At 49.5% G+C, this 26,543-nt stretch overlaps 1 protein-coding gene across 1 annotated transcript in view; it reads right to left on the reverse strand.

The window, feature by feature from the left end:
* Eya2 (EYA transcriptional coactivator and phosphatase 2) overlaps window positions 1–26,543 on the reverse strand; it is a 151,378-nt gene that overhangs the window by 17,654 nt on the left and 107,181 nt on the right. The window contains exon 9 of the mRNA XM_013518289.1: window positions 6,848–6,937. Coding sequence (XP_013373743.1) covers window positions 6,848–6,937 — 90 coding nt within the window. The remainder of the gene's footprint in view (window positions 1–6,847; window positions 6,938–26,543) is intronic.

Here is a 26,543-nt window from a genome sequence, read left to right on the forward strand (position 1 = left end):
GAGCTTCCAGTGTGCCAGGGACTGAGCCCAGTACTTTGCAGCTATCAAAAGGGAAGTTACTGTCATCCCATCCTGTGGAGGAGAACACAAGGCAGACTGCAGTGTAGGAACATGTCTGCCATGGGGCGAACGGGGCCCCTCTCCACAGTTTTTTTTGTTTTTGTTTTAGTTTTGTTTTTTTTTCCAATACTGGGAATCGAACTCATGACCGTGCGCTTGCCAGGCAGGTGCTGTGCCACTGAGCTAAGGCCCCAGCCCCCTCTCCACAGTTGTTGAAGTCTTAACTGCCAGGACCTGTGACCATGACTTGATGGGGAAACAGGATCTTGGTGATGATCATCCGGTAGGACTGGCACCCTTACAAAAAGGGGAACTCTGGACAGAGACAGACGTGCAAAGCGGGAGAAGCGATGTGATGAGCAGGACGGAGATGGGGTGACACTTCCATAAGCCGATGGGCCTCTGGCACCACCAGCAGCGAGGGGAGAGGCAAGGAGCAGATCCTGCTGCGGAGTCCTCAGAAGGGGCCAACCTTGATGTTGGGCTTCGGATGTCCAGAATGGAGACGTGAATTTCTGAGGTTCAGCCCCAAAGTGGGGTACTTGGTCACAGCAGCCCTAGGAGCCCAGCACGGTGCCCAAGGCAAGGGCAAGTGGAGCCAGGGCCTGAGCCCTTGAGGCTGCTTGCCTGACTTCTCAGTTTCTCTTACGTCTCAGCTACCTCACCTGCCACCTAGACCAGGGTGGGAGCACCCTCAGGGGCTTGTGGCCTGTCTGTATGAATAAAGTTTTATTGGAACAAAGCCACGTTCGCTTGTTTGCACTCTGCCTGTGGCTGCTGCTGCGTTACGATGGGAGGACTGCGTTGAGACAGAGACAGTTTTTCTTTGTAAAAACTCCCCAGCCCTACTTCAGACCAGGCTGAATGACTTCTGTCTCCATTGCCTCACTTAGTGGGGCTATTTGACTATTTTCTCCTTTCATCCTCTAAACTGGGATGCTCTGAAGGTAATGCCCATTTTCTATTGAGTTTTGCGAGGCTGGAGCGTAGGGCTGGTTAAAGCACTAAAACCCTGGGACCTGGGTTCAAATCCTGGCTCTGCAATGTACTCAGTAACCACGGGGGCCAACCACTAAGAGAGGCCCAGAGAGGATCGGCACTGCTAACAAGGTGATACTGCTCCGCCCGGACTGGCCAGTCTGGATGCTTTGTGTGATGTGCCCAGGGAATTTGGGGCACAGAGAAGAGGGGCGGGGTGGACTCAGGTTCCTGCCTCCTAGGTGCTGGAGTCGGCGTTCAGAGGCTCAGCCCGGACTCCAGCCCCAGCCCTGCCAGTTTTGAATGCACCTTTGAGTCTTCAGCTTTTAAAAACAAACTTTCGATTTTAGAATAGTTTTAGATTTACAGAAAACTTGCAAGGCTACTATAGAGCGTTCCCATATGCTCCACGCTGCTGCTAGCAGCTGACGTTAGAACATTTTTGTTGTACTAAGGTCGATTCTTCGTGCAGATTTCCAGAGTTTGCCCATTTTCTGTTCCAGGATCCCACGCAAGACGCTGCATTGCAGGGAGTCATCAGGTCTCCTTTGGCTCTGCTGGGCTGGGAGGTCCTGGTTGCCAGTGACAGTTCCTAGGAGTCACAGTCCAGCACTTATGGCAGGCTTCTCAGCTGGGAGCTGTGCGATGCTCCTCTGCTGGCTGGCCGGGCGAGGCTTTGGTGGGAAGGGTCACGGAACCAAGCACCCCTCCTGTCTCTCCTAAAAGCGAACACACGATCTCTTCGGAGGAAGTCCGTATGTAAGTCGTTACATGCGGCTTACACTGATGGTATAGTCGCTACATAGATTATTTGGGTTTTTCTGTGGGGGAGACTTGTCTATTCTCTATCTCTTTATGGATTCTTTTATCTATATCAGTGTGGGCTCACGGATACCACCTTAGTATACTTTGGGTGAGGATCCAATACTGCGTTTTTTATTTTATTGCAAATTTGTTCGGGCTTTGGCCGTTGCACTCTGTGTGCCTTTTACACAGCCCACCTCTGTGGGGTTTCATGCATTTCCTTGTTTTCTGACAGCAGGACACGCTCCCGACCTATCTCTATCTTCTTTTCCCATGCTGGGGAATCAGCCACTTCTATAAGGATCTTGGGTTGCTTTATTAGAGAATGGGATTAAGAACCAACGTCTAGGCACTGGGCTGACTCAATGCTATGGGGCTGTCACTGCTTCTGGTTCTTCTCAGAGGGAGAGTAAGGTTGTCATTTTTTTTTAAAAACTTATGAAACGTGGCTAATATATCTGCTTGCAGGTGCTCTGAGGCTATCGACAGCACTCAGTAAGTGGTCATAATTGTAGTCCAGGGGGCTCCTTCCACTAGCGGGGAGACTGAAGCTCAGGCAGATCCATGGGGGAACTTCTGTAAAGAGTCACAGAGTGTTGGATGCACACCTGTAATCCCAACAACTCAGGAGGCTGAGGCAGGAGGATCGCACATTCAAAGCCAGCCTGAGCAAATCAGCAAGACCATGTCTCAAAAAACAAAAAGGGCTGGGGATGTAGCTCAGTGGTAGAGTCCTTACCTAGCATGTGTCAACTCTGTGTTCAACTGCAGAACCACACACACACACACACACACACACACACACACACACACTCACAGTCACAGAGTGGATAAGAGTATCTGCCGGGATGGTGGGAACATCCTACCTTTCACGGGCAACGGCAGTAATTTATTCATTTGTCACATGCTCAAAGCCAGTTTTAGTCACTAGTCTCAAGACACATAGAGAGCACCCCGCCTTTTCTTTTGCTTTGCAGTTTGTGACGAGTGGGAATGATCCCTCCCGTGATGCCTTGCTGGAACTTCTGTTTCAAATCTGTGTGACATGGTGGGGTTTTTTTTGGGGGGGTGGGGGCATCTATAACAGTTTAATGCTTTTTTAGTCATTTTTTTTCTAGTATTCTTGTCTTTGCAAGTTTGGGGGCAGTAAGCTTGGTGACAAATACTCATTGAAACCTATTCTGATTATGCTGGCAACCTGGTGTTACCTAGACACCCTGGTTTAACCGCGTTACTTTTTGTTTCTGGCTCCTAGAGACACAAAAGCAGAAAGGCACCGGCTGGCATCCTGAGATGTGACTGAACTTGCATCTGCCTCGTGCCGTCAGCCTTCCCCTCAGGGCTCTTTCTGTGAGTGGTCTCAGCTGGGAGTCCGGGACGGCTGACCTAAGGCAGACACTGGCCTCCACGCTTGCCCGCTTCAGTCTGTTCTCTGCCAGGCGGTCATAGCTTTCAACAGTCCCCAGCAGCTTTGTGTCACCCTCTGAATGTGGCTCAAAGCCTTGCATATGGTCTGAAGCCACGTCTCTATTGCCCACCATGATCTTTCCTGCTCCTTCCACTCCAGCTGCACCGGAAGGCCCCAACCTCGGCCACGCCTTAGGACCTTTGCACTGCCGTTTCTGCCGTTTGAGCACTCTTCCTCCTCGGCCCTCCCTCACCTCAAGTTTATGCTCAAATGTCAGAGAGACCTTACTTGCATGGACCAAGTGAACAGCTCCTGTGACAGCCCGTCCTTTCTGCTCTAGGTCTCTCTTCATAACCCTTTACTTGGCCGGAGACCACCACGTCAGATGGTAACAGCTCTCCCTCAGCTGGCAGGCCACCACCTCGAGGATGTGGGTGTTGCTGGGTCTTGGGTGTGGCTGAATCCACGGCACTTAGACACGGGCCTCACAGAGAGCAAGTTCTCCACGAGGACCTGCCAGATGCAGGAAGGAGCTGCTTGCTTGCAGATGGCTCAGTGAGGAATGCATCTGACTTTATTTCCTGAAGCCAACGCTTGGTGTTGGTACCAGGCCTCAAGCCGGCCTCCTGCAGGCCGCTCGCCCCTCCTCAGCTTTTGTTGTCCCTTAGATCTTGACAGGGGCTGCCTCACACCAGCAAACAACATGTTTTCCCTTGTGCGAATTTTAATTTCTCCCTCGTGAAACATGGTTTCAATTCTGCTGGGGTACCCTGTGGCTCCCGGCACTGGGAACATTTTTGAAAACAATTGAGAGAATAAAACCAAGCTGGCTTCCCTGAGTAGCTCCAGCTGGTGATGAAGACCCTTCTCCAAGAGCTGTGACCGCCTGGGACTTAGGGGACATCAAGAACCAGCAGGGTTGGGGGTCGGGGGGGAGGTTGGGGGTTCAGGAGCCTGAAGCCCAGGCAGGTCCCACAGATACTTGGCTGGGAACCCCAGCAATGTGTGCGGGGTTTTGCCTGCATAGATCTGCCTGTCCCTTTGGGGTCTTCTCTGCGGGGAGTTCTCAGATACTTCAAAGTCCACGTGCCTGAGACAGAAGGACCATCCCACACGGTTTCCCCCTCCGTGTCCCTGTGTCCTTGCTTCAGTGTTGGGGTAAAGGCTGCCACCCTCTGGTGAAACTGAGCCCCGGTGTCCTCTCCCCAGGCCCCACAGCTTCTTATGCTGGGGTCTGAGCCGCTCCTCTCTGCGGGAACCTCCTGCTGGTCTCTCTGCTTCCTCCTCTCCCCTCCTGCTCCCACTCGTGTCCAGGGTGGTCTTTTCAACACACAAGCCACGTCCGTGGCCCTTCTTGCTTAGCGTCCTCCAGCCCCATGGCCGCACACCTCAGAGTCAGCTCTGGTTGCCGCAGTGCCGCCCTCCAGATTCGTCTGCCCCCCAGTCCCTGTGGGGTCGCCGTGTACCACAGTGGTCACGGCCTCCTCGGGGACCCCGCTGACCGCACCCCGCTCTTCTCAGCACCTGCTCTTGTGGCTCCTCGTCATCCCTCAGCTCAAATGTCACCTCTTCAAATGGCCTTCCCTGCCCAACACCTGCGAGAGTGCCGCCCAGGTCCTCCGTATCACTGGCTTTCGCACCTGATTGGTTTGTGTTTCCACACCCTTCGCACGATCACAAACGATCTCACGCACGATCTGACCGGGTGTTTCCTGCCTGGGCCTTGGGGATTCACGATGCATCAGACCGTGGGCCCTGCTCTCACGGGGCAGACACTGGGGGAAACAGGGCAAAGCGAGATCCACCCTGGGTGCTCTGGCAACAAGGGCCAATAAGTTCCATGGTTTTGTTCCAGCAAGCTGTTTTTTTTTTTTTTTGTCATGTCTATTTGAGACAGGGTCTCGCTATGCAGTTCAGGCTGAACTTGAGCTCACATTGTAGCCCAGGCTGGTCTCAAACTCTCAATGATCCTCCTGCCTCAGCCTCCCCAGAGCTGGGATTATAGGCGTGTGCCACCACACCCGGCCTCAAGCTGGGTTTTGATAGTGGCAATCAGCCTAGTATTTACTACATTAGGCTCCAGAAATACTTGCTAAATTTAATGGCCTGTTTTTCAAACTCTTTCTCTCTCTCTGTCTTCCTAAGAGCTGTGACTGCCTGGAGGGACCCGGAGTCTGTTTGTCTGTTTGTCTCTCTTTTCCCTAAGCCAAGAGGGGTCACAGCCAAGTGCGCCTGCACCTTGCTTTGGCTACAGAGTCCTAGGCATTGCTGCCCATGGGGGTCTCCACTACTCCAAAGTGCTTTTCTTCCCCAACAAGTTTCTACACAGACTCTTTCTTTGAAATAGATATTGGGTGGAGAACATCAGCTCCGTGATATGGGACCCTGGTGGCCTGCATGGAGGGTACAGGACACAGGAATGCTCATTTCCACAAGGATCCCCACTCTGGCTTGCAGCCTGGAAAGCAAGACCTCTCCAGATGATAAAGGTTACTAATGCTCTGGGCCAGTCAGCACAGATTTGCAATCTGCAGCCTTTGTGTTTCAATTTCACAGTTTAGTCCCCAGGGACTGTTCAGATTCCAGAAAAAAGATTATTTCTACTAGGATAAATAGAATCATTCTTTCACATTCAGTTTTATTTTAGGTTGCCTTTATTCTCTCAGTCTGTCGAGCCAATGACATGAGGGTAATTTACAAAGCCAGAAAAGACCTGCATAGATCCTCTTAGTAGCCCAGAACTCTTTACCTTGAAGAAAGCTGCTTGTTCTTTCATTAGAGGGAAGTCAGTCATATTTCCCTCCTTGCTTTGGCTACCAGGAAGCTCACAAATTAACTCTAAACTTGACTGCAATTATTATCCTGACCTTGATTTTGGGGGGAGAGTAAAAGTCTTTATCCTTATTCACCACAGAGCTTTTAATCCCTTTGCCTTTGCTTTAACAGTTCTATTTTAAATATGTTTTTCATTTGAAATCCTTCCCAAAGCTTTCCAATATAGGGTGGATATAAACAAATGAATTCCACTGACTTCCAAAGCTGCTCTCCCCTCTTTCCTTACCTCCTTTGCATCTTGCTTAGGAGCTCAGGAGCAGATGCACTAAACAAGCACATGCCCTCTACTCCCTCTGCCTGTCTTTGTAGAACATGCTTTCAGGGGGAATGTAAATTGTTTTTAAAAGCTTCCATCCTGGCCCACTGCTAATTACTGCTGACCCAGGAGGATGCGTACTAATTTGCCTTAATAAACTTATTAAATAGCAAATTTCAGGAGGAAGAAACTATATAGCCTTTATTGGATTAGCAAAACTGCCAGTGGGCCTCACTGGAGTAGGGAGAAAAGCCCATTAGCTGCACGGCAAAGCCAGGGAGATAATCCGGCCACGTGTGTTTCCAATAAACCACTGCCGGCCAGCTCTCTACCTTCTTGGGGGTTGCTAGCAAAAGCTACGAGTCTCTCTAAGGGAAGGAAAAGAAACGAAAGAAAAGAAGGAAAAAAAAAAGGAAGGCAGGGAGGAGAAGGAAAGAAAGGAAGAGCAGCTTCCCCCAAACTAGACAGAGGCGAGCACAGGCTCAAGGGAAGTAGCAGCTACGCACCTCCAGGTCGTTGAAGAACAGGTGTGTGTCCGCCAGGTTGAAGATCATCTCCTCCATCATCAGGCCAATGCGCACAGACGTCGTGGTGTCCTGTGGGAAGAGAGGGGGACAGTCCCATGCAGCTGTGGCCTCTGTGACCGCAGCCTCCCCCGCTGTCTGTGAAGCTCTGGCGGCCTCCAGCGCCGCCCCACGTGGGCTCCGGGGATGAGGGCACAGCTTCCAGGGCGCGCTCCCGGTCCTGCACCATCCCTTTACCCTCTTCTCCGTTTAAATCTCCCCACAAGCACCCAAATTACGACTATGTTCAACGCGGCACAGACAGGTACAGGAATGGCTGCAGTCGGGGTGGAGCTTTTGGAAAGTGTGGGTTTCCAGGGCTCCCCTCTACATTTGTTTGGTTTCGAGGGAGGCCAAGAACACACCAGGAGAGCGGTATAAACTGCGCACACGTGGAGAGCCCGCACGTGGGTTCTGTCTTGCCGCGCACCTCTCCACGGGCGCTGCTGTGATCCGCAGCTGTGGAGCAGAGGATCGCTCTTGAAACACACCCGGGCACACAGACCGCGGCGGAACATCCGGGGGACACTGGGCGGGGCTTAGGAAAGGATGCCAGGCCAGGGCCGCTGCTGCGAAACGCGCACGGTGAAGTGGGCGCAAGAGGACAAAAGACGTCACGAGAGTGTGAAGCACATGGTGCACACATCGTCCCCCTGTCTCTCCCACGCGCATGATCGCTGTTCACCCATACTCCGGGTCCCTCCTTGCGGCGCCTCTCCCCAGGGAGGATGATGCCATACCTACTAGGGACGGCAAACAATGGCTCCCAGGTCAAATCTGGGCTCCTCACTGTTTTTATCTGGCTCATGAATTAAGCAGGGCTTTTACTTTATTTTATTGTATATTTTAAGTACTAGGGATTGAACCCAAGGGGCACTGTGCTACACACCCCAAGTCTTTTTAATTTTTAATTTTGACACAGGCTTGCTAAGTTGCCCAGGCTGGCCTTGAACTTCACAATCTTCCTGCCTCAGCCTCCCAAGCAGCTGGAATTACAGGCACGGGGTGCTGCACCCCACCTGGTTTGTACATTTTTTTTTTTAACAGGATATTTTTGTACTGCGAAGGCAGCAGGGAGTACTCGCAACAGACTGTTTGACACACAAACACTTAGAATATTTGCTACCTGGCCCTTTGCAGAAAAGGTCTGCTGGTTTCTGCTGCAGCCTCCCTGTGGAGCCGGGTGTGACTGTGCATTGGGCTTTGGCCAGTGACATGTGGCAGAAGTGACTTTCACCTCTGATCCGGAGCTTCTGAGCCGGCACATGGTCCCCAGTGTCTATTTCCCCACAGCGCAGGACCACATATGCTCTGGATAAAAGCATCCATTAGCCTAGGTTCCAAAGTGAAGGTGATGTGGATCAGGACAGCAACTGACATTAATGGACTTATACCATACATGACACTGACTGAGAAGCACAAAGCTTTGGGGATGTTTGTTACTGGGACATACACTCACTTATCCTAACTGATACCCAGGAGAAATATGTAACACAGTAGAGTTTAGCCCTGGCTGCACATTGTAATGCTCTGGTGAGTATTAAAAAACTCAGATGTCCAGGCTGCATTCCAGATCAATAGAATCAGAATTGCTGAGGGTGGGGTCCAGGTACCAAGAAATGTATAGCTCCTCAGGTGAGCTGGGTGTAGGAGCACACACCTGTAGTCCAAGCACTTTGGGAGGCTGAGGCAGGAGGATTGCAATTTTGAGCCCAGTCTGGGCAACTTAGTGAGACCCTGTCTGAAAAGAAAAAAATAAACAAAGGGGCTGAGGATGTAGTTAAGTATGAAGGCCCTGGATTCAATTCTTGGGGGTGTGGGGGGGAGAGACAGAGAGAGACAGAGAGACAGAGAGACAGAGAGACAGAGAGACAGAGACAGAGAGAGATTCCCCAGGTGACTGGACATGCTCTCACGGTGAAGAACTATTAGTCTAAAAAGGTACATAACACAAGGTTAGTCACATTCCTGGCTCACATCAATTAAGTGCTTTTTCTGTACTACTTTGTAAATATTACTTTAATCCCCACAAAGCTCTATGAAGTGAACACTGTTATTTTCCCATTTTATAGATGAGGAAACTGAGGGGCACAAAGGTTGGGTAATGTCCTCAAGACCATCCCAGCTAGTGAGTGCTGGGACTGGAACCCAGGTAGCCTGGCTGCAGAGCAGGACATGGAGAGCCTGGGGTTGGAAGAGGACGGAGGACGGCCTTGTACCCTCACTCCCCACCCTTCTTTTCCTGTTTGAATTTTTCACCAGGAGGCTGTATTACTTGTATCATAAAGACAGTCAGCAACACAAACCCTTCTTGACTGTCTAAAAACAACAAAGTAGCTGCTGGTCTGATTGTCACACATAACCACTGCAGAATCAGATCCAGGGACAGAGCCCGTGGACGAACATTTCCTTAGGGCTCTGAGGACCCAGGCCGAGCTCTCTGGGTCCTGGCTGGGGGTTGGCATGCAGGGAACTTGGGCAAACACCAAGAGCAGATGAGGGAAGCAAATTTGTCAGAGCCCGGGAGGGAATCAGTGACCTGTGGGAAGTCGGGATGTTTCCACTCGTCTCCAAACCATCTCACTTCCATGTCACCGCACACCTCTTCTTGACGCGGCTATTTTGCATCTGTCCCTGGTGGCCAGTCTCACTGTTTGGGACCAGAAGCAGGGAGAGCTGCCACCCAGATCCACGCTGCAAGGATTTATCCAGAAAAATGTCACCTCCCAGGCCAGCATAATCACCGTGCTAGAAATGACTTCTCTGGGGAAAGTATTTCTATAGTTACAAGAAGGTAAACCTTGTATCTGCAGAAAGTTGAGGTTATGGTGGGTTCAGACAGATTAGAAGGATGTGAAGGGAAAGTTTTTATGTGTGTGTGCGTGTGTGTGTGTGTGTGTGTGTGTGTGTGTAAGGGGGGGATGTAAGAGTGAGAAGAGAGAACTCAAGTCTCATCCTGTATTTTGTAGTGCCAGAGAACGTGCCTAAAACAGAATAAAAATATTAAACCGCACCAACATAAGCATGCTACTTAGAACTTGGAAGTAAGTACTAAAAACATCAGCACAAATTTTTTTTGTGTGTTTTTGAGACAGGGTCTCCCTGTGCGGTTCAGGATAGCCTTGACTTCACTTTGTAGCCCAGGCTGGTCTGAAACTCGCAGTGATTCTCCTGCCTCAGCCTCCTAAGTGCTGGGATTAATAAGTGTGTGCCACCGCACCCAGCTTATTTTGTTTTTTGAGACAGGGTCTCGCTATGTTGTTCAGGCTGACCTTCAACTCACTGTGTAGCCCAGGCTGGCCTCGACTTGCAGTGATCCTCCTATTTCAGCCTCCGGAGTGCTGGGATTATAGGCATCCACCACCATGCCCACTTCAGAACAAGTTGAAAGTTGTTGCTGCTGGGCGGAAAGGAAGGGTGGCAGGTCCTTGGAGACTGTTGTTTTTCATATACTTTCCTTTGTAGAATCTGATGAATTTAAAGCTATGTGCATACATTTCTTTGATTAAAAAATTAAAAATAGGTAACATGTTCAGGTAGAAACCAACACACGTGATCCAGGGGACATGCCAAAAGATGTTCCTCACAGAATTGTTAGTAAATTGCAAAAGATTGGAAATAACTTAGTTGTCCAGCCAAAGGAGAATAGAAAAATAAAATGAAGTCTATTGGATGGAAAACTACATTTTAGTGGGAAGAAATGAATGAGGTCTCCATGGGTTAACCTGAACTCATCAAAAAATATATTGTAGAAGGAAAAAAATCCTCATTATGTATTATATACTGCATGTTATTAGCATTTATTAGTAATTCATAAAGCATTACTATGAATTGCTTGTGGGCATTTACATATTTACTAATATCTGAAAGGACATTCCCAGAGTCAGAACAGTAGTTATTTCTTTTTTTTGGTCTTTTTGAAACAGGGTCTCGCTATGCAGTCCAGCTGGCCTTGAGCTCACTTTGTAGCCCAGGCTGGTCTTGAACTTGCAATGATCCTCCTGCCTCAGCCTCCCGAGTGCTGGGAGTACAAGCATGTGTTACCACCCCCACCTAGAACAGTAGTTACTTCTAAAGGCAAAGAGGAAGGCGGGTGCAGGAATTACAAGTGATGCTTAGTGAACTTTGGTGTTATCCAGAATATTCCAATAATTTTTTTAATGGAGATTTAGATATTTATTGTCTGATTAAAAGTTAAAAAAGTAAAGAGCCCCAAATTTCTAGCAGCTCTTTATGACACCCACCTACTCTTTTGATTGCGCCCCTGTATGTCAGATTTTCAGAAAATCTGCTTGTCCGTTGCCTGCTGGCTTGTTTGAAGCTACACTGGTGGGGCCTCTTGTCAAGGAAGTTAATGAAAGCTAGTTGCGCAGGGGGCAGATGAGTCGGGAATGACCTCAGAGAAGCACAGCTGTTCCAGGAGTCAGGTAAGGCAGCTGCCTGGGACTGGACCACCTTATCCCAGGAGAAAATGACTTGGCAGGTTTGCAAAGACTGAGAAACCAAAAGAAAGGTAACATGGGTGGGGACTCGGTATTAACAGGAAACAGCTCCGCAGTGAGGAAAAGACAACACATTTGGTTTCATCTCAGGCTGCCTGACGAATGCACCCCAAATAGTCTCCATTGACACCTCACCCGGCTCCCTGGCTTCGGTGACCCAGCGCAGTGAGGAAGGGGCCCCTCTGTCTGACCCAGGCACACTAAAGCCTAAACTATGGGCCTTTTCACACCGTGCTCTTCAGCTAATCCAAGGCCCCTGAGCCCTTCAAATCCGCTCTGATTTCCACTCTGATTTCCGCTCCACCTGCCGTGCAGGGAGGGTGGAGGCGGCGGCACATGTGTAAACACCTCGCCCGCGGGATAGGCAGCACTCTCCACGCGATGGCTATTGTCAACACCCCTGCCCACCTCCTCACACTCGCAAGTGGGAAGCCCCTTTTGGTTAACCCAGAAAAAAAAAAAAAAAAAAAAAAGAAATCCAGCGGTTCAAAGGCTGTAGGATGCCATGCACATGAAAACCATTTTCTTAATCATTACATACTCTTTGGATTAAAAAAAAATCAGTGATTAATTTCCTAAACAAGCAACAGCCTAAGTGAATCACTTAAAAAAGAAAAATGAATTTGAACCAGAATGGAGAACTGAGAAAGGGAGTTTTCCCAAAACAGGCTTCGACTGTCACTTGTCCTCGGAAGGGCTGCGCTGGGGGCTGGGGGCTGGGGGTGGATGGAATGCCATCTTGCTCTAGGGGATTTGCGGGCGGGTCTCTCCCAGCGAAGGTACACAGCACACAAAGGCGCTGCAGATTTTTCCAGCGTGGTCTAATTCTCTGCAGATCCTCAGGGTTCGGCTTTGACAGCGATGCGGTAGGCTGTGCTCGCATTCGGTGAGAGGCTGCAGTGGAGGCGCTGAGCGCAGGACCTGCCCCTCGGGGTGGATGCCGTGGCCGCAGATGGGGTGAGGGAGGCTGTAATCTGATTAGCACGCATTCTTGATGAAACTCTTAATCAGAGGAGGGTGGCCGAGTCCTTCCTCGTATGGTCTGCTCAGAGATGAGCCTGCTAGCTCACTGAGTTATCTTGTGATGTGCGGTTGTACTTCTTGGGTGGGTGGGGAGGAGAGTAAGAACATTTTGTTTCCTAAAACAAAATCAATCTGATGTAAAGCAACATGACCAAATGAAGAAAATGGCATGTGGACCGGCAGGAGTTTGCAGAAGTTTCAGAATTCGAATGCCAAAGTGATTCAGGCGTAAGGCGACTCTAGCGGTTGTTTCCCGTCATGCCCCTGCCATTCTCAAATTTACACATCCTCGGGGTCAGCCCCAGCACCTGCTTCCCAGGCCCTACGTGTTGGGAGCCAACTGTTTATGTTCAAAACGAGGAGCCCAAGTTTCTACCAAAATGTTGTGTTAATGAATCAGAGCTCTGTTCGTCCCCTGGAGGAGAACTTCCTTTCCTGTGTCCGAATTTTCTGTTTTAGGCTGGTAGCACTCTTCTAGCAGATACCTCTACAATGTGCTTGATCCAGAGAAGTGAGATTTTCACACTAATCAGCATCGCAAACCTTTGGACAAAAGGGAGGTGTGGTCTGATTTCAGAAGGACACTGGCTTATGTAGCTGGGATCTTTCGGGTCCCTCCATGGTCCTGACTGAATAATAATAACACTGATGATGATGATGGCTTATTTTACTGGTGCTCTGAATAGAGGTTAAGAGGGTGGCCTCACTGGGAGGTGACCTCATACGATATTAACCCCCTGTGCCTCTGTTTCTCATCTGTGAAAGGGCTTACTCACGGGACAGGGTTGTTATGATGATTCAATGACTCTCTTAAAGCGCGAGTGATATATCATACTTTCAGTGAAACTTCTCTGACCAGCACTGAACTGAAAAAGAAAAAAACTGGAAAAAGTACCATAGAGCCTATGGGGCAACAAATGATGGCTGGCGGCTTGTGTTTGTCAATAAAGTTTTATAGGAACATAGCAATGCCTGCGTGTTTGCTTCAGCCCATGGTTATGGCTGTCCTCATGGTACAGTGGCAGAACTGAACAGTCAGCATATGGTTTGAAGCCTAAGCTATTTATTTATTTGTAGGGGGAATCGAACTCAGGGCTTTGTGCTTATCAGGCAGGCGCTGTGCCGCTAAGCTACATCCCTGGCCACCTAAAGTATTTATGATCCCTCTGCAGGAAAAGTTTGACAATGCATAGAACACACAACAGAATGTCAGAGTCCATCATACACACTAGCGGTGAGCTTCTATTTTAGTTGGGGGGTATGCGCAAGGGTGTGCTGGGTCATGATATAAAATTGATTGACTGGTTTGACTGTGGCACTGGAGATTGAACCCAAGACCTTCACACTGAGCCATATCCCCAGCCCTTTTTATCTTTTATTTTGAGACAGGGTCTCACTCAATTGCTAAGCTTCCCAGGCTGGGTTTAAGCTTGTGAGCTCCCTACCTCGGCTTCCCAGAGTGCTGGGATTCCAGGCGTATGCCGCCACACTCAGCTTTAAGATGTGTTTCTTACCTTGGCCAGATTAAAACATTAGACAGCTGAGTTAATAACTGAGGAGCACAGAACCACATCTGGAATGCAGCAACTGCCGACTAAATGCTAGCGTAGGCATAGCTACGATTCAGATTGTTACTACTATACCTGCTATCACTATGTGATGTGAGCAATGTATTTCAGCCTGGAAGAGGCAGTGTTGGGCTTGAAACACAGGGCCGATCTGACTCCAGACTCCACAGTCCTCTGGCTGTGCCATGATGCCTCTGAGGGTCACCCTAGCCTGAGGGAGCGTCTGTTCTCCATAGCTCTGTGCTTTGAGCCTGCACAGAAGGAAAGCGCCACGCCCCCGGAACATCCAAACACACTGGACATCTATGGCACAGTATCTGGCGGTCACCAGTTCATCTGAGTGTTGAGTTGATTTCATGTGGGGTCTCTGCCTGAAGGTTTATTTTTCTATTTTTTTTGGTACCGGGAATCGAACTCACAACCTCACGCTTGCCAGGCAGGCTCTTGTGCCACTGAGCTATATCCCTGGCCCCTGCATGAAGATTTAAACTGGCTGTGTAGCAAAGAACCAGCTACGCAGGCCTGAGGTGCTCACGCCCTGCACATTCCTAAGAAACGCTTGTGGACAAACTCGGAGCTCGGCCCATGTAATTCCACGATCAGAAAGCCGTGGTTCGCGGTGAATGCCAGTTGTTGCTCGGGGTTTGGGGCTCTGTAGCTGAGGCCAGTCACGCAGCACTGCACGTGGCATCACCGGGCCCCAGTGGGACCCTGGACAACTGAGGCCTAGGTGGGATTCTCTGGAGACACTCGGCCATGTTGTCACACACTGCTTCTGGGGGAGCAGATGGAGCTGGGAGCGCAGTTCTGGGAGAGGACACTGGGAGGTCATGCTGGCGCTCTCTAGGCCTCATTCCATGTGCTTTATTTTTTTTTTTTCTGACTTCTATTTGCCTCCTTTTATTGTAATAAACTATAACCGTGACTACAGCAGCTTTTCAAAGTCTTGCAAGTTCTTCTGGTAAATCACTGAATCCGAGGGTGGTCTTGGGGACCCCCCAACACACTGTCTTTATTAGACACCTTTAAAAAATCACCATCTGGTTAACAAAGGAGGTGACGCGGTATAGTGGGAGAACCTAATCTCTTTGGAAATGAGCTTCCATATCTGTAAACTAGCAGTTAATAATTTTCAGTAAAAACAACACTCCTTACTGGCCTTCGAGGGTGAGCTCATAAGGAAGGCCCGGCCAGAACCACAGCAACTGGTCCAGGGGTGACCATGTGGCCCCGCTGCACCAATGGGAGCCAGCAGGACCCGGGCGCTAACTGCGGGGACTCTCCCTCGGGGTGGCTGAGCCGGCAGGGTGTAACCTGAGGATGCTGGCCACCCACTCTGTCACTGCACGGGGAAAGCCTCTAGATTCACATGAAAGTACTTGGGGATCTGCACCCCACTGTGACTTAAGTCTACTTCCGGCCATGCTGGTTACATAAGCAAATACATTTTCCTTTTTGGTTTAAACGAATGTACGCCGAACTTCTGTCACATAATCAAAAGATTCTTGACCCTGCATGCCACTGCCCGTGTCCATGTGGAACGGAATGGGTGTTTCTGGCTGAGGCCTTGCCTAGCAGGGAAGCTCCTGACCCTCCACATGCCTTAGCGGGTCCGAGGTGCCAGGAAGCACTTCTGGAATGCCGTGCGTTTTCTCTTCCAATGCCACTCTTATCGACCCACCCAGGGTGACTTGAGCCACATCTACTGAACGGTCTGAGTTATCTTTTTGTTTGCTACATAGAAATGTGGCTACTTTTTTTTATGGTCCTGGAAATCGAACTCAGGACCTTGCATTTGCCAGGCAGGCGCTTGTCCCACTGAGCTACACCCCCAGCCCTGATCTAAGTTATCTGATCTTGGGGCAAGCATCTCCCCTTTACACAAGCACTGCCTACTGGGGAAAGTGGCCTCTTCCAAATGACAACCACAAATTGCCTCCGTTACAGTGGACACAGACAAGCATGTCTAGGAGGCAAGATGATCAAGAACATCAACCATGGACCTAGAAGAACCTGGGTTCAGATTCTGGGGCTGCCGGGCCTTGAGGACATCAACTTAGAGGAGACATTCATCTCCCTTTGCGTCGGCTTCCTTATCTGAACATCAGCAGGGAGGCCCTTCCGGGGCTCCTGTGGATAATGCCTGTGATATGTCTCATAAAACATGTGGTATTATCAGCCAAGCTAGCAGGGTCCAGAATCTCCCAACAGGAAATGTATTCCATGTAGAGAGTCCCATGTGATAGTTTAATCTGATATTTTGCAAACCATGGACATTCTTGTAACGTCTCTGCAAGTACTGGCAAACGACATAACTACTGTGGCATTAAGTTCGTATTTTCCTTTACCTTGGCTATTCTCACCTCTTAAAAAACTTAAGTGCATTTTAGTTAAACTTGTTATCATGACCACGAGTACAAAGCTGTTACAACCCCCACAAAGGGAAGGCGATGTGATGATAAGCACACATACCAGTTTCCTATAAGCAGACTCAGTGACCTCACACAGTGCAAATGTATTCCTTTACAGCCTAAAGAGCAAGTTTAAAATTAAGGTGTGGAGCCAGGTGCAGCAGCACGTGCTTGTAATCCCAGCAGCTGGGAGGCTGAGGCGGGAGGACTGAGAGTTTGAGGCCAGCCTGGGTTACAGAGTGAGACCTTGTCTCAAACGAGATCAAGGTGCGGGCAGGGACGTGTGTCTTCTGGAAACTGGAAGAGAAGCTGGATGCCCCACCTTTTCAGTTTCTAGATGCTGCTTGCATTTCTTAGTTTGTGGCTTCTTCCTTGCATCCTTTCTCCAGTTGCTGGTGTCTATTATCTGTTGCTGATCCATTCTTACGCCTGGATCCTTTTGTTTTTTTTTTTTTTTTGAGATCTCACTTTGTAGTTCGGCTGACCTTGAGCTCACAGGGATCCTCCGGCCTCAGCCTCCTGAGTGTGGGGATTACAGGCATGGGCCACCACGTCCAGCAACGGCTCCTTTTTGTATGGACATATCTACAAAGCTCCTTTTGCTACATAAGATAACTCAAGTTTCGGGGGCCAGGACGTGGATGGACGTGTTTGGGGCCATCTGCCCGTCTACCGCTGCATGCAACTGCAGCATTCCCAAACGCTGCTCTGGGTGCATTATCTTAGGACCAGGCGTGGGGTGGAGGTTCGCAGCAGAAAGAGGTTTTCCTCGTCCCAGAGAGTGGCTTAGACATGTGGGTGGGCAGGTTGGTTGTCTAATCACTGGGAGACGTGGCAGTATCTTGGGGTTACCCTGGACTTAATGTCCTAGGATGTACCCCATGAAGCTGACACAAGCAAAACAGGAAATCGTTACACATCCCGCGTGACTTCCGTATCTCCAGCTGGGTGCACACGTAAAAACCCCGTTCTGACGGTCAGAGCCTGGGCTCTAACTGCCTTATTTTTTTTTATTTTTGTTTTTTTTCCGGTACCAGGAACCGAACTCACGACCTTGTGCTTGCCAGGCAGGCGCTTTGCCGCTGAGCTAAATCCCCAGCCCCTCTAACTGCCTTATGTAGCTAGACACAAAATGGTTTTGTGTGCTTTGATCCTGCTCTGCAGTGGCCCCCCAGCCCTGCTCCCCCATTCCCCTTTCTTCTGTTACAGAAAAGCCTCGGATCATCTTCGTTCCTGTTAAGTGACAGAAGATAAGTTACCAAAGTGCTTGGGACCGGGAGTGCTTTACAGTTTTCATTTCTTTATGTTTCGGAAGGTTTTCCTATACGTCGTGAGGTACCTTGCAGATGGGACCCCAGTCTAAGCACAAATTCATTTCTGGTCCTATATATCTTGTACATACTTGACCGTGACCATCACAGAAGATCAGGTGTGGAATTTTCCACTTGTGGAGTTAGCTCGGCGCTCTGGGTGCTGAATTTTGGAGGCTCTTGGATTTTGGACTAGGAGCCTTCAACCTGTACAAGTACCAGATTTCTTCATTACGTCTCCCATTTGCAGTCATGCCTGAGTATTTACATATTAAAGTGCATTATTTGTTTTAGAATTCTTTTTTTTTTTTTTTTTTTTTTTAAAACAGGGTCTTGCTATGCAGTTCAGGCTGGACTTGAGCTCACTTTGTAGCCCAGGCTGGTCTCGAACTTGCAACAATCCTCCTGCCTCAGCCTCCCAAGTGCTGGGATTACAGGTGTGTGCCACCACACCCGGCAAAGTGCATTATTTGTTTTAAAAATAAATTTTCTTCTTTCCTTTATGGTTCATTTAGGGCTTTACATTCATTTTATAAAAAGTAGTGAGTGAGCGGGCTTCATTATTTGGGATTTCTATTTCAGGACAGTAAAAGGGCATTGTAAGGTAGTTAATTTAAGAAGGGGCTGGGGCCTGGGGATATAGCTCAGGGAAACAAGCACCTGCCTGGCAAGTGCAAAGTCCTGAGTTTGATTCCCGGTACCAAAGAGGGACTGGGATGTGGGATAAAGTTGAAATCTGCTTCATGAAAAAGCTGGCCGCTGAGGCAGTGAGTCATATCCTGACGCTCAGTTGTTCTGTTCGGTCCTGTGGGTGGCACAGGGTGCAGGTGATCGAAGTCACCCTGCGCTTTACCTTATTCTTATCCTGGTTGCCTGATTTCGTCTAGGTTTTCCAAGGAGCAACGGGTTAAGAGACGTTCACTTGAACGATGCCTGCATTGTCCAGCTATCCTGATTTCCAGCTCCTGCTATGAGCTGGGCCCCCTGCTTACGGCACCGATCTCACTGCCAAGGGGCTTTGATCCTTCCTTAACTGAGAGGCGGTGAGGGAGGAAGACAGCCAGTAGGTCTCCTGTTGGGCCATGTAGAATCAACTTTCTTCTCCGCCCAGACCGTCATCCACACAGGAGCCAGAATCAAGGCGGACCCTGCTCATGGAAGACCCACTGTTTCCCGCCAGCCCTCTGAGTAAAGCCAACAGCCGTCAGTGGCCTGAATACCTTAGTTACCACCTACTGTCCGCTTGACCAGCCTTTCTGCTCCTTCAACACGTCAAGCTTGTCCCTGCCACAGGGCCTTTGCACTTGCTGTTCCCTCTGCCTGGAACCCTGTCTGTGGCTTATCCTTGACAGCATTCAGTTCCCATTTCCAGCATCAGAATGGACTTCCTGGACCATTCTGTCTACCATAATCCAAGAGGCCAACTCCTCACTTATTCTACGTCCCATTACTCTGTTACAGTTTTTAATAGTGTTTATCATTATCTACAATGACCTCATTTATTTATGATCATCGGTGCTTCTCTCCTAAGTAGCAGGCAAACTTGTGCTATGTCCCTTGTACCTGGAATGTAGCCAGGTGCTCTGTTTTTTAAAAGATGAATAAGTGAGCGTGTGTAGCTGCGTTACACCACATTTCCTCCTCAAGACAGATTTTTCCCTATCTGCAGGTAACTCAAGACTCAAAGTGACCAAGTGACTTGTCCAAGGTCATTTTGCTAATAAGCGGCAGAGCTGAGGTTCAAGCCCAGAACTGCCTAACTCAGGAAACCAAAATCTTTACCATTCCCCTCCCTGAATATATCTCTGCAGGAGCTATCACATCAAATACAATTCTTTATTAGGAAAAAGCTTAAGGCAATTTACAGTCTTTTTTCTTGGGGAGGGGAAGTAAATGCCTTATTTAAAATAGTTGATGTCTTTTTCAAGAACGAAATGATTTTTGTAATTGCTAAAATGTGGAAGCAACCCAAATGTCCATCCACTGAGGGCTGGATAAAAAAATTGTGGTACATTTATATAATGGAATATTACTCAGCTATAAAGAAAGACAAATTTGAGGATTTTATAGGTAAATGGTCACAACTAGAGACCATACTCATAAGGGAAATAAATCAGACCTTCATGTATAAGCAACGTATTGACTCACTAGTGTAAGACCTGAAAGAGTGAATAAAAACTAGGAGGTATGACAGACATTGTGAAATGAAAGGAAAATGCTCAAAAGTAAAGGGCAACTGGGGTATGGGAAACGAGAAGGGAAAGAAGGGGAAATTATGTATGTGTGTATGTACAGGATAGCTAACATAGTTGTTCTACTGTCTCCTATTGCTCTACCGAAAGGAATAGTTAACGGTTACTTGTTTGATCAATCTTGCATGTCTCTATTTGTTTTCCTGAGAAACCACTTTGAAGATATCAGTAAGTAATACAACAACCATGGTTAATTTCCTACCACTTTGTCTGTAACTCTGTTTTGTGTGTATTGTTCTTATGCTATTTTGTAAATGGATGTCTGTTAATATGTTTTCCTTCTTTTATTTTGTAAAATAAAAAAAAAATAAATGATTTGTTTATAGTGAAACTGCACTTCCGACATGAGGGGCAGCTACTACCCTGCGATCAGCCCTGGGTCTTCTCTTGGGTGTCAGCTGCTGTTGCAGTAACTGCTGGGCTTGGAAGGGTGAAGCCAGGGCCCGAGGGCTGGGAAAGGTTTCTCCTTATTGCCTCTGAGCGTTTGTGCCTTTAATTTCCTGGGCTTGAGGTGGAAAAGCCAAGTTAGCCGGTAAATCCCTCTCCTCTCGGCTGCTCCCCCTCCTCACAGGCAGGAAGGGCAGATCGGGACCAGACACGGAGACAGGCGGGGGTGGGGTGGGGGCTGTGTGCTGTGGGCGTCCCAGGGCTTGAGCCCCTTCTTGGCTTCTGAGCTCCCCACAGCACTTTGGGGTGTCACCACAAGAGTTAGAGGGACGCATGCTGTGGGGGGACTGGTTTCGGTAAACATCTTCAAGGCCTTTCTCGATCTGCTTATGTTGGCAGATGTAACGTTCCCCCAAGTGACTGTCAGAACAAAACCTGCTCCTTGGGAATGGATGCGGCTCTCCGGGCGATGGCGGATCCGGCTGCTGCTAGGTGCTCTGGCTTCGTTCTAGCGGGGTTCCTCAGGGGCTACTCGGCTGCCAGTCCTTCCAGGACACAAACAAGAAGCCCCAGCCCTTCCTCCTGGTGCCTGAACACGGGCATCGGAGGCTCCAGGCCTCAGCCCTCCACTGCTGTCTGCGTCCCTTTCCCAGGAGAAAAGCGTCCTGCAGGGAACTCGGCTGTCCGCACATCGCTGCTGGGGTGATGGGCGCCTGCTGTGAGCGCCTTGGAGGCCATTTCCTTAGGGAAACTTGCACGGCACGTAGACACAGATGCGGGGAATGTGCAGGCAGGCGTCTTCAGATGTTCATGCACCAGCAAGCCCGTCAGTAACTACTGTTTAGAGGAGAACTTTAACCCCTTAGGTGTGTTTCTGAGCAATTTCTGGTGGTATGACTATCAGCTCAGTGCATTAAGTACTTTTTTGTAAGACGCAGTCTTTGGACCTGTTTTTTGAAGAAGAGGAGTGATAGATACGTTCACATTACGTGGCTTCCTCACAGAGGGCCTCCCGCACGGAAAACGTGAGGACCCTGCAAATCAGGCCGTCTCAGCATTGGCTCTGTTGACATGCTCCGGGGTTTACCTGTGCACTGCAGGGTGTTGACCTGCATCCCTGGCCTCTACCCGCTAGATGCCAGCAGCCCTGCCACCCAGCCCCGACAGCCACCAGTGTCTCCAGACTTTGCCAGATATGCCCCGAGGAGCAGTATTATCCCCAGCCAAGAACCACTGGTTTAAACGATCTTAAAATAAAAATGTGTGGTCCTCAGCGTTAAGAACATAACTTTGGAATGACAGAGCAGACAACCTTTTAAATGAAAAGAACTTTCTAACTAAACAAAGAGCTAAATTACAAAAATAAAAATATAAAGCTCCCAACTAGCCAAGGGGGATGTGCCACTTTCCGTCTCAAGGAGAGGTGTGGCCCAATAGTTCAGTGTCAGGCCTGCAGACAGCAGCTGACCACTCAATAGGGCTCTAGATTACCATGAGAAGGTGACTTGGACAGGTGGCTTAGCCTTGCGGTGTTTGCTGCCAATCAGTCCAACATGAGTGCCCACAGCACCCACCTCCTGGAGGTAGAAGCGATGAGTTGGTCCTAAAAACAGTGCTTTCTTTATTTTTTATTTTTTTAGATAGGGTCTCATGGGCTAGGGATATAGCTCAGTGGCACAGTGCCTGCCTGGCAAGTGCAAGGTCCTGAGTTCGATTCCTGATACCAAAAATAAAAATAAAATAAATAATAAAATAAAATAGATAGGGTCTCACTATGTAGTCCAGGTTGATCTTGAACTTACTGTGGAACCCAGGAACCCAGGCTGGCCTGGAACTCATGGGGACCTTCCTGCCTCAGCCTCCCGAGTGCTGGAATTCCAGGGCACGCACTACCACTTTGACCAGACTTTAAGGGGATGCCAGGCTCCTAGCAAGCACGATGGGCTGGGTGTCATTTGTATGCACAGAATCACTTCTCTGGGGCCTCTCTGAGCATATCCATCACTTGCACTTGGTCCCCTTTTCAGGTGCCCCGTGAAGGGCAGGTAAGGGAGGCATGTGGTCTGGCGCTTTGTGATCCTGGGCCCTTTCCTCTCCTGTCAGTACCCAGACTGCCTCGGGGCGGGCATGTGTCTGGCGGCCCTGTCTGGGCTTGCAGACCTTCTCTGCGTACATGGACTTGCCCGTGGGAGCCAGTGCAGACACAGGCAGCCTGCAGCCTGTGCTCAGCTCTCACTTGCTTTTCTCCTGTGTCAATTACCCTGACGTCTCCACCTTCAGGACAATGGCTTCTGCACCTATTCTGGAAAGGAGGCTCCCCCCCCCCTTTAAAGAAAAAAACACACAAACACACAAAACCAATCAAAGCATCACGCCATCCCAGCCAACGGGGCCTTTAATCACTGCCAAGTAGCTGTTTACAAGCTGAACAAATAATTACTCTGCCACAAGGAAGAAAAGTATTAATTGAAGCTATTCATTAAACCAGCTTCCCTATTCTGTAGGGTTTATCTCTTGGAAGTGTCAGCCAGAGGTTAGGGACGGATTAACACACAGTACAAAGCTTTGCCAGCTAAATCTCCTCCTTGCGGTTAGCCTTTAATAATAAAGTTGTCATTAAAAGAAAAAATTTAATGGTTTTAATTGGGTTTAATTACTTGGAAACTTCTGGAAAATAGATCAGCTTGTTGAAAAAAAAAACTTTTTTAGAGGAAGACAAGAAAATGATGGTCATAAAGAAAAAAATAGATGATTCACATGTTTAAACAGCAACGTTAAAAAAAAAACTTGGCTCCTTTGGCAGTGATGGAGAACGCAGAAAATAGAAAGGAACTTCTGAGCTCAGCAAATGGATCTATGTGTACTAACAAGAACTTAGCTGAAAGACTGCGGGAAAAATTCCGTCACTGCTGGATCACAAGACAAACTGGCGATGAATGATGAAATCACGGTCAAGTTGAAGACAACAAAGATGTCTCAACCTACATCTCTTTCGGGGCGTCATGCAATTACTTAGCCAGTTATATCCCTTGAAGAATGTTCTTTCAGCTGGAGATGTTGTGTGGCTTTTAAAGTATTTTGCTAGGTTTCAAGGCAAAGCCACAAGTAAGTAGATAAACAGAGCTACAAACGTGGTGTACGTAACCTAGTGAGTAGCCACCCGGATTGTCCAGGGCGGAGGGGTTTCCTGGGTTGGGGGACTTGTAGTGCTAACGGTGGGAACGTTCTGGACAAGAGTGGATGAGATGGACACTGTAATATGGGTCGCTGTCCAGGGCCAACAGGCATGGATGACACAGGAGACCACGTGTTTACAGAAGTGCTTAGAATGCGGTGAGACCCAGCAGGTGGCCCTGGTCTATCCAGCACCATAGCATCCTCCCGGGCGCTGTGTCTCCTGCTTGCTCTTAGCAGCTGTCACACTTTGGCCTGGAGAGACCCCGCGGTGCATTTACTCTGCCCGAACTGCTTCCCACGCCGCAGGCACACGCCTAAGAGACTGCCATGTCCTAACTTACGCACTCCTCCCCAGTAACCCTCTGAGTTCAGTACTGTTGCTGTCACATGGGTGGGAACTGAGGCACAGGGAGGCCACATGACTCGTCTGAAGTTACATGAGTAGGGAGTGGAGCTGGCTTTGAACTTGAGCCATCTGGCTCCAGAGCTCCAGAGCTCAGGCTTTAGACAAGAAGGGGGCGAATTTTTTTTTTTATGAACGGGTAGAAGCAGATGTTTTAGGCCCTGTGGCCTCTATTATAATTAGTCAGTTCTGCTGTTAATTATAATTAGTCAGTTCTGTGCAAAAGTTCTGCTGTTAATTATAATTAGTCAGTTCTGTGCAAAAGCAGCAATGGGCACTGTATAAATGAGTAGGTGTGGCTGTGTTACAATAAAACTTTATTTACAAAGACAAGCAGGGAGCCAGATTTGGCTCTTTGGATGGATGTAGCTTGCTGATCTGCACTCTGGTCCACCATACTATACTGTGTCCTTACTCCTAGGCATCAAAGTCCCAGCGCTTACAGTCTAGTGGTGCAGGAGTGCTGTGAAAAGCAAAGACATGCTTTATGTCACACAGTGTTCAATGTGCAGAAGAAAACAGAACATGGGAGAGAGAAAGACTAAAATGGATTAATGTGTCATGTTTTGGAGAGGGCTACTAGCAATGGAGTGGCTGGGAAAGCCCTATATGAAGAAGTGACCAGTGAGTGAGACAGATCTGAATGCAACAGAGGAGCCAGTTGTAAGAGGAGTAGGAGAAAGGGCAGCCAGTGCAAAGGCCCTGAGGCAGGAGCAAGCCGACTATGTTTGAGAAGCAGAAAGAAAGCCAGTGTGGAGTGAATAGAATAAGTGAGTAGGGAAGGTAGGAGAGACTCAGGCAGGAGAATCAGATAACCTAGGGGACTCTGTGGGGGAGAGTTTGAACTTGGTCCTAAGCATGTTGGAAACCAGAGAACAGTTCCCAGAAGGTCTGATTTATATCCAAAGTAGATCCTCCACGCTGCCTTCATGGCAGTGCATATCCAACCCCAACACCTTCGAGTGAGGAACTGTTGCCATTATACCCATTTTACAGATGAGACCCAGGGGCTCGGCAAATCCTCGAGTCATTAAGGGTGAGGACCAGGACCCATCTCTGCGGCAGTCTGCTCCAGTCTCATTCTTTCTGCCTGTGCCGCTGAGCAGGAGGACAGGACTTTGGCGGCCTGGAGAGGCTCTGCTGCCCAGCCCAAGGTTTCTCTGCCCTGAGGGTCAGGGAAGTAGTGCTGCCCAAGGGGAGGCAGCACCAGCCTGGCTTGCCCTTCTGCAGACAGGGAGGGCCCGTCAGGAGTGCCACAGGGTGCGGGAACAGGAAGTGCCCTGCCACCCCACACCAGGGAACCACGGAAGTGCGGGGGGAGGGAGCAGATGACCTTCTGACGAGCAGAGCGCATTTCCCCTGTGGCGGCAGCGTTTGGCGCTCAGCTACCCGCTGTCACCTGGATGTGCGGCCTCCACGGAGGGGGCTGGAAGGGAGCAAGGCGCCACCTCACGGGTGCCTTCCAGTCCACAGGGCAAAGTGCTCCCCATAGGTGCCCACCAGGACACCGGGCTTCTCCTCCCTCAGCCCACAGCCTGGTCGTCAAGGTGGGGCATGACAGAGGAGGTCACAGACCCACCCCTTTACCCCTTCATTGCACTAATATCCACCAAGCGTCTGCTAACGGGCGGGCTCCACCGCAGGCGCTGGGATACGGCCTCAAGTGAAATGGCTGAAAATGAATGAAGCGTAATTTTATTTATTTATTTGAGACAGGGTCTCACTATGCAGTTCAGGCTGGCCTTGAGCTCACTTTGTAGCCCAGGCCGTTCTTGAACTCGCAACAACCCTCCTGCCTCAGCCTCCCAAGTGCTGAGATTACAGGTGTGTGCCACCACACCTGGCAGAAGTGTAATTTTTAGTATGATTTCTGGCAGTGCTGCTGTGTATGGCTGTCCGGGCTGAGGACTGCACAACTCCAGGGGTACCTTTTCTACAGGCTACCATGAAAGCGGCACTCCCCAGCATCAGGTGACACACATCCTGGGCTGCGGTATGCCCTGGCAGGAGGGGACACATGTGGCAGAAAGAATAAAGCAAGGCTGGGTGTGCTGCGGGCTGTGTGGGAGGTGTTCCCATCTTACAGGTGGTCACAGAGGCCCTTGGGGAGAAGACGGCATTGGAGCAGATCTGTGGGGCGTGAAGAGGCCACTCAGGCGTCTGGGGAGCGACGTGTCGGGTAAGGGACTCAAGTGTGCAAAGGCCCTGAGGCCGGCGGTGTGCCTGGCAGCTCTGAGGACCACCGAGGAGGCTGGGCTGGTGGGCAGCACGGGGTGGGGGGGGGACACTGGGAGACGAGGGGACAGAGGTGACAGGGCCCAGATGTTAGAGGGCCACGACCAGGGAGGTGGGCTGGAAGATTGCGCTCCAACTCTTCCTGTTTACGGGCACCTACGCTGGGCCGGGGCGGACCATGCAGCCTTTGACGCTCTGTTGCTGACCAAGTTTGTGTGAAGCGAATGTCTGCAGCTCTTACCTTGTTCTTACAGGGACTAAGGTGTCACTTGTCTGAGCCACATGGCCTAGGGGTCTGATTTTCCAGCTCCTGACACAAGAAACAGATGGCTTTCCCTTTACGTCTTCTTAGAGCAGAAAGCAGTGCAAGT

This window comes from Chinchilla lanigera, unplaced genomic scaffold (genome assembly GCF_000276665.1).
Source record: "Chinchilla lanigera isolate Chin_1 unplaced genomic scaffold, ChiLan1.0 scaffold00044, whole genome shotgun sequence".
Lineage (NCBI taxonomy): Eukaryota > Metazoa > Chordata > Mammalia > Rodentia > Chinchillidae > Chinchilla > Chinchilla lanigera.